General features: G+C 48.6%; 1 protein-coding gene across 12 annotated transcripts in view; it reads right to left on the bottom strand.

Annotated features, from left to right (window-relative positions):
• Positions 1-14,681, bottom strand: part of NPHP4 (nephrocystin 4) — a 133,717-nt gene that overhangs the window by 82,566 nt on the left and 36,470 nt on the right. For all 12 annotated transcript variants that reach the window (XM_055382918.2, XM_055382899.2, XM_063703253.1 and 9 more), the window contains 3 exons: positions 10,016-10,152; positions 5,424-5,605; positions 4,456-4,582 (listed from right to left, as the gene is read on the bottom strand). In XM_055382918.2, the coding sequence (XP_055238893.2) occupies positions 4,456-4,582; positions 5,424-5,605; positions 10,016-10,152 (446 nt within the window). The remainder of the gene's footprint in view (positions 1-4,455; positions 4,583-5,423; positions 5,606-10,015; positions 10,153-14,681) is intronic.

Genomic DNA, 14,681 nt, shown 5'->3' with positions numbered 1-14,681 from the left:
ACACAGAAACCAGACACAAGACATGATCCTGAACTGGACACGGTACTGGAGGAAAGGCCATCAGGGACACACATGGATCAGTTCAACAGACCCTGGAACATGGGCCATTGATTTTGTTCCAAGAATATGAGTTAATACATAAACAATAAATCAGTCAAATCTTCACCCCTTAGAGATTTGGGGAGAGGGTTATTTTGTCATGTGACCCACAGAAAAGGACTGTATTCACCCCCAGATGCCCAGGAGGATGCCCGCTTATTCAGACATGAAACGCAGCCAAGACACTGGATCTGGTGATTTTTGCAGGTTTGCCCCTGTTGCATTTCATGCTCATGTTACAGGGAGTTTGCTCCATCACTCATTCAGTCAGCAAACATTTCTGGAGCCCACACTTGCATGCATAAGGCATTTCAAAAGAGGCAGTGCTGTGGCAGTCAAATGAGGTTGCACTGTCCCCAGGATCCTGGGAAGAAAGTGGTCTGGACAGGAGGGACTACTTCTTTGGTAGTTTCTTTAGTTTCTTCACAGCTAACCCAAACATAAATTACAGGAAAAAGGTTTTAGATGCTTTGGTTAACTAAAAAATGCAAAAAAAATTAACAGCAGATTAAAGTCAGTGAGTGTGTCTTCGCAAAACTTTTGTTCCTAGTTTGTTTCCAATGACTACAAAATACTCAGGACCCAAAGAATACATGCAGACTCCAGTGCCTGGGTGTGCCCTGAACACAGTATTTGTCCCGTGTTCTCATCAGCCCAGGTAGCCTCCCCGTCTGTGCATACCATTTACAGATGAATCCTTCCACAAAGGGCCCCTTGACACCATAGCTTTTGCCTCCTGATCTGATGCATGAGGCCAAGTGAAGCAACTGCCAAAAGCCTGGTGCATTTTGGCTCTCCCAGCATTAGGAATGTGTGATGAAGGCAGCAGGGCCACAGGGAGAGCAGATCCTCCAGTCAAAGGCAACATGAGGAAGCCACTGCCAGGGAACAACAGACAGGCCGCCCAGCTCATGCAGGAAGACGGCTGTCACAAGTCACTTTCCAGGGAAAAGCACATTGCTGGGGTTTGTCCATTTCTGATTAAGTAAAATACTTAAAAAATGGACACCCAGGCTGACTGGATGTTTGATGATACTAAGAAATGCAGTCAAGGTTAGGTGTGATGATGGTGTTCACAGTGACACTCCAGAGCCCTGTCTTCTGGAGAGATATGGCGAGCCATCTGTAGATGAAAGGATGCAATGTCTAGGATGCGGTCTCCAATAGCCCGGGTGGAACGGGACGGGAGAAAGAGATGAGACATGAGCGATAAATCGGGGGTGGAGGTGGGTGCAGGGAGCACACCACATGCTTCTCCACTGTTAGCTTTGAAATTTCCCAAAATAAAAAAGTTTAAAAAAAAAAGAAATGTTCATGCCAAAAGGTTTACAGATGAAATAAAATGATGCCTGGAATTTGTTTCAGAATAATTCAAAACGGGTTGTGGGAGAGGATATAGAAGAAGCAGATTGTCCAGGAAGCTGACAGCTGGGGAAGCTCCGTGGGGCCCATTGCACCAGCCAGCCTGTTTTCAGCTGTGCTTACAGCTTCCACCACACAGGGTCCTCACCAAAGACGAGGAGGACGCTGCAGCCAGAAGGCACGACCACACCCAGCTGAAAAAATCCCCACCCAGCTGAAGAAGGCTGCTCTGGGAGATGCTGCTGCAGACGGGGTGGCTGAGGTGGGACGGCCCTGCCACGGCCCACCCTGGGCCTTCCAAGGAGCGCGCTGGGCTCCTCTACCATAGCCACCGTCACAGACGGCCCCGCCATTGTGCCTTTCTCATGTCCCGCTCAATTCCAGTTTCACCCGGTGGATGCTTAACCCACTTCCAATGGTTCCTCACAGGAAGCAATTTTTGTGTGGAAGGTCATTTCACACACTGCAACATTTCCATTCCAGATTTCACCCAGGAAAGCGCACTTGATGACAGTAAAGTGGAATCCAGTATTCCCAGTTACAATCGACCAGCTCATCAGAAAGTACCAATGACTGGCCGGGCGCGGTGGCTCACGTCTGGAACCTGAGCACTTTGGGAGGCCAAGGAGGGCAGATCACTTGAGGTCAGGAGTCTGAGACCCGCCTGGCCAACGTGGGAAAACCCCGTCTCTATTAAAAATACAAAAATTAGCTGGGCATGGTGGCCCGTGCCTGTAGTCCCAGCTACTCAGGAGACTGAGGCAGGAGAGTCACTTGAACCCAGAAGGCGGAGGCTGCAGTGAGCCGAGATCGCGCCACTGAAGGGCAACAGAGTGAGACTCTGTCTCGAAAAGAGAAGAGAAGAGAAGAGAAATCAGTGACTCCATAGCCTCACCCGCACCCGCACCCCAGACGCCCGTGAAGCGGCCACCATCGAAACCACCTGTTGTCAGGAATTTCAGATGAGGGTTGAAAAAGAATAAAGTATCGCTAAGACATCTTGGTTTCAGCATACAGATGTCATAATCACAAGTAAATTACAATTAATATTCTCTAGAAGACACTGAGAGTGAGGCGCCAGCCCCCCTGCTCCTCCCCACCTCCCCCCACAGCCCCTGGGAACCACACATCAGCCATCAGGCGCTGCCAGGACACCCTGAGGCCATTCCTCCTCCGCTCACTCCCCAGCCTGGGCAGCCCCATCCCTCCCCATGAGCCACACCCACCCCAGAAGACCCCTCCCACCCAAGGGTATTCACAAACAGCTGTATTTTAGCTGAAATTTCTGGTCATAAGTAAAGAAAAGCAGAAATGGAACAGTTTCATTAAATGACTGTGACTGTGTCAGTCCACAGAATGCTTGGCACCTCTGGATTTCTGCACCTAATTAGGACTCGGAATCATAGGGACCGGAGGCGTGGACACTGGCAAGGTCAACTCGCCGCTACCAGAAGAGATGAGAAACACCAAACGGCAGCTACACCCCGACACCCTGCTCTCCGGCCTGAGGCACACCCTAAGACCGTCCTCAGCACCTCATGCTCCTTCACAGGCTGTTCCTGAGAGAGAGGCCCAGTCGCGATGGCAGGCCAGATCGCCATGGAAGATGTCTTGTCAGCCGTTTTTTGGTTTCTGATTTACTTGTTAAAATGATACAGAAGTACCCCGATCTGCAGTTTCAGTGACCCTCAGTCAACCTTGGTCTGAAAATATTAAACAGAAAACTCCAGAAGAAAACAATCCCTAAGTCCTAAATTGCGTGCCACTCTAAGCAGTGTGATTAGATCTGGCATTGTCCCCCCCAGGGCGTGAATCATCCCTCCGTCCCGCATATCCACACTGTAGACACCACCCACCCATTACAGCTGAGAGGTAGAGAGAGAGAGACTACGTTCACTTTTATTACTGTATATTATAACTCTTCTATTTTATTGTTATTGTTGTTAAATATCTTACCGTACCTAATTTATAAACTGTGTCACAGGTATGTATATGCAGGACAAAACCTAGTATGTATCGTGTAGGGGTCAGTACTAGAGAGGTTTCAGGCCCCCACTGGGGTCTTGGAACAAACACCCCGTGGAAAAGGCGGAACTGCATTATTGACTTTTTCAAACAGAAAACTAAATCTTAAGAACAGCAGGATTTGGGTTTTTCAAAGAATCTACATTAATATAAATGATGTCCACATATTTTATTTCTTTCAACTGAACCTATAAATTCTTACTCTTAGTGTTCTATAAGTATATATAAAGCTCCCTATGAGAAACCATCTCTCATTAGTGCAAATTCAAGCTTTACCACACTACTGTCATATAAAAATACATTAAAATGGCCTCATTTTTCAAAATAATTACCGATTCAATAATCATGAATTAACGCTATTATGATACATGAAACTTACTGACCTATGCATTACTCCCAGCCAGCAGAATGCACCTGTGATTTGTGAAATATGTATTTGATCTTCGTCCAGTTTCCTGGTATACAACTCCTGAAACCCCAGAATCTCCGAAGTGCTATCTCTTGTGTGCTAATGAGATGACCATGGCTGGTAGCCCCTAGGTGGCTTCAGGATAGGGCTGCTCACAGAAAGACCAAGGCAGGGGGAGGAGAGTGACTGAAGGTTACATTGATCATCAATGGCCAATGTTTAATCAATTATGTCTACTTCATGAAGTTTTCATCAAAACCCAAAAGGACTGACTTCAGAGAGCTCTGGACAGCTGAACCCATGGAAGTGCCCAGAGGGCGGTGCCCAGGAGGGCATGGGAGCTCCAAGTCCTTCCCACATTCTTTGCCCTCTCCATCTCATCTGTATCCTTTGTAACATTCCTTACAATCAGCTGGTAAATGTCAGAAAAGTGATTTTTACTTATTATTTATAATAATCATGCCTGTTTTTAATGGAAAAAGCATTCATGCCCACTACATTTATCCTCACACACACAGTTCATCACCAGAGGAAACCGAGTGCAAAAGGGCTGTTCTTACATTGCCGTCCACTCCTGCAGGGCTGCTGAACACGTACTCCAGCTGGAAGATGACTGCAAATGCAGGGTGGCCAACCATCTCTGGGAGGCGGAGGCGGCTTCTCAAAACCAGAGCTTGGCTCCCGGAGCTGGGTCAGAAACACAAACCAGGGACGCATTAGAGCTCGGGCTCCCATCCTTCCCGCGTCCACATCGACCACTGTCAGAACAGCCAAGGGGACACCCTGGGGGACACAGGGGTGTTGCTGCAACAGCAAGTCCACCATGTAACACTGCACGCTCTTCCAAATGATTCAGAAATTCCCCAAACCATTGCTTTTTAAGAGATGCGGGTCTCACTAGGCTGCCATGACTGGTCTCAAACTCCTGAGCTCAAGCAATCCTCCCGCCTCAGCCTCTCATTGCTCTTTCAACGCCTTTTCCAAATTACCAAAGCTTGCCTGCAGGCCCGATACGGCCAAGTTACCAGGAAATGCCACAGAGGATGGAGGCTCCTTCCTCAAGGCTGGCCTACGGCAGAGGACACCTGGCCTCTGCCTGGCACCATGAGAGAGGAAAGGCATGATGGCCTGCAGTGATGTCTGTGACACCTGATTTGGGAAGCACTGGATTAAACAGAGCAGCAAGTCTTGCTGCCCCCTGACTCTCCATCCTATGAGAAACTAATCACAGGGCACGCCTAGAAGGCAGCATGCAAGGCCTCCGTAGACCCTCAGCAGCCGCAGCTGGAAGCATCCATAATGCTAACCCCCAAATTGTCAGAGCACAAAAGGAAAAAAAAAAAGGGGGGGCTTTTTCCAAACTTCCAACTCCAAAGTTTGTTCCTAATGGGCACAACTTCCAAGAGGAAAGAAACACAAGGAAGAACTCCCACGTGGGTGAGTCAACACCTGACATGCACAAATGACCTCATTTCATCGTGATCCCTTGCACATCCCCACCCATCCCTGGGGACCCAAGAGACAATACCTGGTCTTGGAAGAGGAGACCACTTTCCTGCTGAAGCTAGCTGAGCGCGTCAAGGCCACATCCATCTCAGGCACCAGTACAACGACCTGCGGCCTCTGCACGAAGCCCAGACCGTTGTGCACGCCCACACGCAGGCGCCGCTCCAGGATCTCCAGGGCACCACCGTCCAGTGGGCCACATCCCTGGAAGAGGCACAGAAGGAATGAGCCCCGGCACAGACGGAAAGAGGGAGCTCGCCAGAAGTCCCTGGGGGAGGCGAGCAGAGAGAAGAAACTGGAGCAGAAGTTGCAGATAACTGCAGATCAGATGATGCTTAGTCAAGATGAGTGCAAGCAAATGACAGATACAGCACCCAATCCCAGCCACTGGCCTTGGGGCACTGCCCGGGGAGTTTTGGCATTTCCGACACAGCATGATCCTCTCAGCAATGCACACCCTCAGATGCCTCGATCCCCAAACCCTGACACTAGCTTTCCAAGGCTGGGCTGACCATTCTCAAGATGCAGCAAACTCGTATTTGGCTCCCTCAAGACTCCTCCAAGGTCCCATAGCCCACTCCCCCAGAACCCCCCTTTCCCAGAGGCTGCTTCCCCAGAGCCCCCTTCCCTGGGGCCCAATTCCCTGGACGACGATGGAGAGGTGCTCAGAGGCAGAGCTCATCACATTTCAATTCTGTCTACCCAGAGACCTGAGACTGGGTGTACAAAGGGAAACATGTTTAGGCACTAAGTCATAAACCAATAAAAACAGAATTGGCCCCAAAGTGGTCACTCGATATTAAAGTGTTTCATCTTAACAAAAATGTACAGGCGCTATAACAAATGAACAAGGATATTCCCCTGGCTATTAGTGTTTATTAAATTATGTGATCTTTGCAAAATGATCCTCAAATTTTCAAGTTTTCTTTACTGTCCATTAATCAAGCTGAACAGACCTAAATTCAGCCTATTAGTCTTTGGATAACAAAAATAAAACTATGCAGATAACTGAGTATCTGCCAGTTGGATTGGAACGAAAATACAAAGATAGTAAAAATACACAATAAAGTGATTTTTATGGGACTGTATAAAATTCAACAATGATATTCCTAAAACAACTCTACCCTCACACAATCCGCCCTGAAAAACGAGAAAACAGCAGGAACTACACCAAGGAAACGGATGTTGCTGTTTCAATCCTATTCTCTGCTTTGTGTTTACATAAGACCATATTATGTAGAACTGCATTTTCAAGAACGGGTAGGGAGCAAACAAGTCCAGCTCATTCACACACACACACACACACACACACACACACACACACAATAACTTGCTAACTTCATAGACTACTAGGATGAGCACCTGAATCATTCATTCTCACAACTAAATATTACAGCCCTACTATGTGCCAAACCCCGTTCATGCACATCACGTGTCATGGTAAACAAAACAAAGTCCCTGTCCTGGTGACACAAACACTCACCGCAGGAGACCGACAATAACAGATAAGAAGGCCAGCTGCTCCCAGGAAGGGCTGAGCACCCGGGAGGAACGTGGGGTGACAGCTGGAGACACGGTGGCAAGGGCGGGGAACAGCACCCCCGCAGGACGGTCAGGGGACCCCGTCCAGACCTGAAGCCTGAGGGGAAACACGCAGAGATGTGCAGGAAGAACATTCAGGAAAGTCAGCTACATGCTCCAGGACCCATGCAGGGACAAGCATGAGTCCGAGGCCACCCAGGCAGAGGCATGCCTGAATCCGGGACCACAAAACAGGCCCAGGAGGCAGCACACAGTGAGGCAGGGGAAACCGGCAAAGACCAAACCACGTGCATCTTGGAGGACCAGGAGCCTAGGTGTCAGTCCAAGGGCAATGAGAAGCCAGCAGCAGGTTTTAAACACAGAAGAAAAATGGCTGAATTTATGTGGCCTCTCCTGTGGCAGCCAGTCTGGGCTTGCTCTCATGGAGGCAGATGTTTAAGAGAGGAGTTTAAGAGAGGGTCCCTAAAGGTCCAATTACACTTCATCTTACCCAAAAGGCCAAGAAGCAATGAATTTATATTTTTAAAAGACCTCTTTGACTACTGAGTGAAAAAAATGTTCTCTGGGACTTTCAAGTGAACATGAGGGACACTTCCTCAGAGAATTTCCTTCCCCCAATACCTAAGGAGCAAAACATGCCACCAATCAAGGACGGCAGCATAACAGACTGCACCAGCCTTCAGGACCTGGTGCCAAGGCAGGACCCAAGCCTTGAAGCTCAAAGGGAGGAGGGCAGGCACCGTGCCCAACTCTGCCTCCACCCCCTAGGAGCTATGGCCAAGTTGGCAAAATCCTGGGAATTCCACCAAATCCTCATGGTAAAGGATTCATCTGCAGCTCCAGGTAAGGGATCTTTAAAGCCATACCCTTTATCCTGTAACCTGGAGTCCCCTAGCTCTCTGACTCTGGACTTGGCCAGTGACCTGCTTTGGCCAATGGGAGAGTAACAAATTTAATCCAAAAAGAGGTTTGAAAATGTCTGCACATTTCCAGCTCCTCTCTTAAACATCTGCCTCCACGAGAGCAAGCCCAGACTGGCTGCCACAGGAGAGGCCACAGGAGCCACGCCACCCCAACCAAGGTCATCCTAGACCAGCAGCCCCCAGCGGACCAGCCAGCTCATTGCAGGCCCATGAAGATTTTCCAAAAGAGTCCCTTTTACTTCCTGCTCGAGATTCTACTAAAAGTCAGGATATACGTGGAAGCATGCTCAGCCCCAACCTGAAAATAGCCCAAAAGTCCATCAACAGTAGAATGGATTTATAAATCCTGGTGCCCTCACACGGACAACCATCCAGCAAAGAAAGTGAGCAAATGGAGCTACAGCCACTGCAGACAGCCTCCCACGGGAGCACGGTCTTGAGCAAAAGCAGCAAAACAAAACAGAAGAAAAAAGTACGACTTCATTTAAAGACAGGTCAGAAGCAGGCAAGCCTATATTGTTTAGAGATGCATCGATAGGCGGTAGAACCAGAACAGAAAGCCAAGATGTGATTAGCACAAAGGCCCGAGGGAACGGGCGGGGAGGAAGGTGCAGCCAGAGGAGCCCCGCGCGGCTCTGAGGGTGCCTCTGTGGGTGCCGGGCCCAAGGCCTCCCTCTGCCGTCCTTCCTCGTGTCGCGCAGTCACACAACTGCATTCTGTGCGCTTCTGCGGGACTCATCACAAAAAGGGTGTGACATGAAGAGGACTCGACACAATAGCAAGACGTTACCCACGCCAGTCTCTTGGCTCTCTGCAATTAAAGTTTCTTTCTCTTTGTTTCTGAAGTTGAAAGTGAAGACTCTCTCTCATTCTAGGAGGGGGAACAAGGAGTGGTTTGCCCACAACTCAGGTCTGAGGGCCCCTCCTTCCAGAGCTGAGAGCAGCCAGGGCTGACCCCTCTTCTCCCCACTCCATCTGGTGACCATCAGCGAAGGCGCAGGCAAGGGGGCTGAGCCCAGGGCTCCAGCAGAACCAGGCAATCTCCGTCCCACATGCCTGTTCCCCCTGCTGCTGGGGACAGAAGAGCCAGGGTGGACAGACCTCATTCCAACACTATTTGTGACAGTTCATCAGGCCCAATTTTTCCAGACCAAGGACAGATTATCGCCTAGAAAACATAACCAGTCCCCAAACCTGCAAAGGCTTTTCCAAGTCTTGTCTGGCATACAAACAAGCTTCTACACAGAAAATCCAAGAGAACTTTTGCTGTCAGAGGTGACAGGAGCTCTAGAAACAACCTCCCTGGCCCTGGTGTTTTACAGCTTGCAAGCCAGAGCATCGCTGGGACGGAGCCGGAGAGGAAACCCCAGCGCATGCTGCGTACTAGGCAGGCTGAGCTCCACGCACCTGCATGACGCAGACATCCCTCCCGGGGGCCACAGGCAGACAGGCTCAAAAGCCTCTGCCTAACAGACGGACAAGCCCTCCAGACACCCTGCCTGGGCACCTGGACAAACCCATACACTGAAAAGCAACAGACAGGAACAGCAGGGAGTGTGAACAGGCTCTCAGTGACCAGAACACAATGACCTGTGACACAGGCAGGCCGAGGGGACGGTGAGTCTGGGGACGCCTTCCCAGGGGCCCAAGGTGGGTGAGATGACCGAGGCTTCCAGCCACCTCCGGAAATGAGCCCCATGTCCCCGCCGACGTCCTCTGAACATGGGAAGGGTTCTATGGGTTTCCCTATGCTTGTCTGGTGACTTAGTTTACTTTAAATGAGGACTATTTCATGATCTACCAGAATTAACTTTAGGTAACATCTCAGGCCAACAGCACCTTCATCACTGTTGAAGTTAAAACAACTGGAGGCTCTGTGGGGGCCTTGGCTGTGGAGGAAAGGGGTCCCTAAAGATCGAATTCAGCTCCAGAAAGAGGGGAAAAGACAGAACTACATCCTTAGGGCCACAGGGCCCTCCTCAGCAGCATCAGATGCGGGGTCTCCCCTGCCCCACCCACCCCTACCCTGCCCCACCCACCCCTACCCTGCCCCACCCACCCCTACCCTGCCCCACCTCCTCCCTGCCCTACCCGGGTCCCACCCCTGCCTGGCCCCACCCTGCCCCCCATCACGCTTCTGACTCCACACCTCCTGGAAGTGGTCCTGGACGTGGAGCTCCAGCAGCTCTTCCTCAAACTTCTCGAGGGAGGGGTACAGGGTGAAGAATAAGTCATCCAAGTGCCCCGTGATGGGCTTCTGGAGGCGAGGCTTTCGGAGAGCGTCGCCTGAAACAGTGAGGGTGCGAAAAGGGTCATCCTTGGGAATAAAACACCCACTGGCAGCCACCGAGGGTCCCTACCCACCCCAGCCTCAGCCGGGGCCTGCAGCAACGAAGGGTGCTCGGGACTCCCAGACAGAGCACAAGGCCCAAGCCAAGCCTCCACAACAATTAAGCAAATACAGATTTCATTGGCAGTCCAAAATCTACCCCAAACCTCCTCCAGGAACAGTTTTTCGTGTTGTTTTGTTTTTCTTTTTTTTGTTTTTTTGCTTGTTTGTTTGTTTGTTTTGAGATGGAGTCTCGTTCTGTCGCCCAGGCTGGAGTGCAGTGGTGTGATCTCGGCTCACTACAACCTCCGCCTCCAGGTTCAAGCCATTCTTCTGCCTCAGCCTCCCAAGTAGCTGCGAATACAGGTGACCACCACGACGCCCAGCTAATTTTTGTATTTTTAGTAGAGGCAGGGTTTCACCATATTGGCCGGGCTGGTCTCGAACTCCTAACCTTGTGATCCGCCTGCCTCGGCCTCCCAAAGTGCTGAGATTACAGGCATGAGTCACCACACCTGGCCCAGGAACAGTTTTTATAATCCAACAACTCAAAGAACACAGATTGGAGAAGGCAAAGTGACATGTGCGGCCCTGCAGCCTGCTGCCCGGCATGGCTTCCTTCCTCTCTCCAGAAGGAACACGGCCAGCCACGCCGCTCCTTACTTCACTGTGTTACCTTGAACCATCTGCAAACACACTGAGCAGGCATGAACCTGTCAAGGCAAACAGCAAAATACAGCCTGAACGGCACCACGAGAAAAGGGTACCATCCAGAGGACAGTGGCCCCAGGGACTCAGCTCACGGTCTCGTGCAAAGCAGGCCCATGAAAAACCTTGGCTGAGAGAGGGAAGGACCCTGGGCTGCCTGGGGAGCCTTCTCCACTTGCTCTAGAGCAAAGGCTCATCCAGGAGGAGGAAGGATGAGCCAACCGTTTCCCAACCTACACACACCCATGGACTCTGCCCCTTCTTTCTCCACCATCGTCATCTTCTTCTGGTCCTAGCTCCATCTCTTCCTATATTTTAATGATCTTTTACTTATGTAGATATGTAGATTTTTAAAAGCTAATTTCAAAGTTGAAAAAAAAGAAAACACTGAGGTAACACTCCATGCTGATGAAACTGCCGTCAGAAGAGCACTCTACTATCCTGCTGAAGATTATGAGTCAGTACCGCCTTTGCCTCTGAGTATGTCAAAAGCTTTAAAATATCACTTTCTGCCCCAGTAATTCCACTTTTTGAACCTATTCAGTGAAAATAATCAAAGACAGAAGCAAAGATTTATGTGCAAGAATATTCATTGAAACTTTATTATAATAGAGAAAAATCGAAGCAACCAAATGTTCAATAGGGGAATGTTCACTAAACTATTATTCATCCCTGCTGAATAAGAACAAAAAAAAATACTGTCAAAGATTTAATAAATTGAGAAATAATCATAATATTGTAAGTGAAAAGAATAGTAACATATAAAACTATTATGATTCCATTTGGTAGCAATGGTATTTAAAAGCATGTGCACTTACATGTATACATGTATATCTGCAGGCAGTAATTGTAGATTATTTTCTTCTTTATAGTTTTCTACATTGTCCCCATCACAAACTCACATTAGGTTTGCCAAATGGAACAGAATAGAGATTCCAGAAATAAATTCATGCCACCTACAGCCAACTGATTTTTAAAGGGGTGCCAAAAACATGCACTGGGGAAAAGACAGTCTCTTCAATAAATGGTGCTGGACAAACTGGACACCCACATGCAGAAGAATGAGATGAGACGCCCTACCTCTCTTCATATATAAAAGTCAACTCAAAATAGATTGAAGACTTAAATGTAAAACCTGAAACTATGAAACTACTAGAAGAAAACGGAAGAAGTGCTTCGTAACACTGGGCTGAGTAAGGATTTTTTAAAGTAACATTGGGCTGTGTAAGGATTTTTTTAAATAAAACCGTAAAAGCACAGGCAACAAAAGCAAAAAGAAACAAATGGATTATATCAAAATAAAAAGGTCTTACACAATAAAGGAAACAATTAACCAAGTGAAAAGATAACCTGCACAATGGGAGAAAATATTTGTAAACTATATATCTAACAAGGGGTTAATATCCAGAATACATAAGGAATTTAAGCAACTCAACAGAAAAAAAAAAAAAAAAAACCAGTAGCTTGATTTTAACATGGGCAAAAGGCCTTAACAGACATTTCTCAAAAGAAGACGTTCGAATAGCTGTAGGCACATGAAATGATGCTCAGCCTCACCAGTCATCAGGGAAGTGAAAATTAAAACCACAATGAGATACCACCTCACTTCAGTGAGAATGGCCACCATCAAAAAGATAAAAGAAAATAAGCATTGGTGAGGACGTGGAGAAAAGGGAACACCTATACAATACGGGTGGGATTGCAAATTAGAACAGCCACTATGGAAAACTAGACAGAGGTTCCTCAAAAAGTTGAAAATAGAATTCCCATATAATTCAGCAATCCTACTACTGAGTATATAATAGCCAAAGGAAATGAAATCAGTATGTCAAAGAGATATCGCCACTCCCATGTTTATTGCAGCACTATTCACAACAGTGGAGACACAGAATCAACCTAGGTGTTCATCAATGGATGAATGCATAAAGAAAAGTAGTGTATCTACACAATGGAGTACTTACGCAACCACGATCAAAGAATGAAGTCCTGTCGCTTGCGACAACACAACATGAATGGACCTAGCAGACATCAAGGTTAAGTGGAATAAGCCAAGCACAGAAAGACAAATACCACATGATCTCACTCATATGTGGGACCTCAAAAAGAAGAGTTGGTACCATAGAAGCGGAGCACAGAACAGTGGTTACCAGAGACTGAGGAGGGGAGGGAGAGGTTGTCAAGGGGTCATGGTACAAGTTACAGTCTAAATTCTGCTGTTCCTGCACAGCAGGGTAATGACGGTTACCAGTAAGTTCCCGTAAAATACAAAAGAGCTAGAAGAGCAGCTAGAAGAGCGGCTTCTGAATGTCCTGACCACACAGAAATGATGAGTGTGGGAGATTACGGTCACGCTAGTACTCTCATTTGATCTACTCTACAACACATACGTGTACTGAAACATCACACTGTTCCCCATAAATATATACAATTACAGTAAGCCAAGAAACATTTTAACAGAATGTTTCAAAAAGCGGGGGGGATGACATAAACTAAAATAACGGAGGACAAAGGCCATTTCCCAGACTGACTTCCTTTAGGAAAGATCACTTGTGTGCCATGGGTGCCCCATCTCAAGAGGCAGCAACTCAGTGGAGGGATCAGGGTCACCAGGCATCTGGGAGGGGGCAGAAGTCAGTGCTCCTGGAAGTGGCCCAGGCTGGGAAGGAAGGAGGTTCTGTGTGGCCACCCCATGACCAGGGTGCACACGCACCCTCAGGAGCAAAAGCCATTCCAATAGTTGTGACCCTGGTCTGCACAGAGAGCTGAAGATGCAAGTCCCACGCACAGGAAGTCATCAAGGGAGGAAAGATGGGTTCCCACCAGGACAGCCAGACTGAGGAGCTACATCTGCAGTGAGTAGAAATTTCCAGATCCTGGAGGGCCCAGGGAAGCCAGAGAAGCCTGGGTATCCTCATTCAGTCGGCTTGGCAGGCCACATCTTGCAAGCATCATGGGCTCTGGAGTAAAGCACCTGAGCCCAAGCCTGGCTCAGCCACCAAGTTACTCTGTGACCTTTGAGAGGCCAGGCCTGGACAAAAACACAGCTGGGCCTGGTGCTGAGTGTTGCCTTCGCACATCTGAAGGGCTAGCGAAGGGCAAACAGATCAGACCTCCCAGGACGCCTACTGTAGGAGGCTTGGATCTGGGCTGAATTTAAGACACAACTTTCATGATGAAGACGCTAGTGCTTTACCAATCCATCTCATTTTCTCCCCAAATACATCTTTATGAGCAGGCCCTATTATTGTCCCCATTTTATAAAGGAAAAACAAAAGCAAAGACTTGGAGAGGCTGGGAAACCTGCTCCCAGCTCACATCGTGGCTAGACGTGGAGCAGACACTCGCCACAGGTCTGTCAGCCTCCAGCATAACCCAACAAGCATCCTTTTACTACCTGAAATCATTCACTCTTTCACTCACTCATTCAACTAACCAACCAACAGCAGCAACCACGGCAGACACGAACCCCACCATGGCAGAAGTGACCCCCACTGCGGCGGAGGCGTTCTGCCCTTCCTGCTCTGTAGCTTGGCCTACCTTTAATTTATCTGTTGCCAAGTCTCTGGCTAGGAATGGAATTCCCAATAACGGTATTGCTCCTATGGAAAAACACACCCCACTCTACAACAATCCATTTTATTCTGGGACCCCCATAAGCACACTACAGAGAAAACAGGGATTGCCAGCAAACCCTTCACAAGCAAGAACCCCCTTCCCACTGACATACACTGGAGACCCCTGAGATTCCCCTAGGCCCTAACGGGCTCCCGCAGCCCAC

Source organism: Gorilla gorilla, chromosome 1 (assembly GCF_029281585.2).
Source record: "Gorilla gorilla gorilla isolate KB3781 chromosome 1, NHGRI_mGorGor1-v2.1_pri, whole genome shotgun sequence".
NCBI classification, from domain to species: Eukaryota; Metazoa; Chordata; class Mammalia; order Primates; family Hominidae; genus Gorilla; species Gorilla gorilla.
Note: the sequence above shows the minus strand (reverse complement) of the source record. Positions and strands in the feature narration are given on the sequence as shown.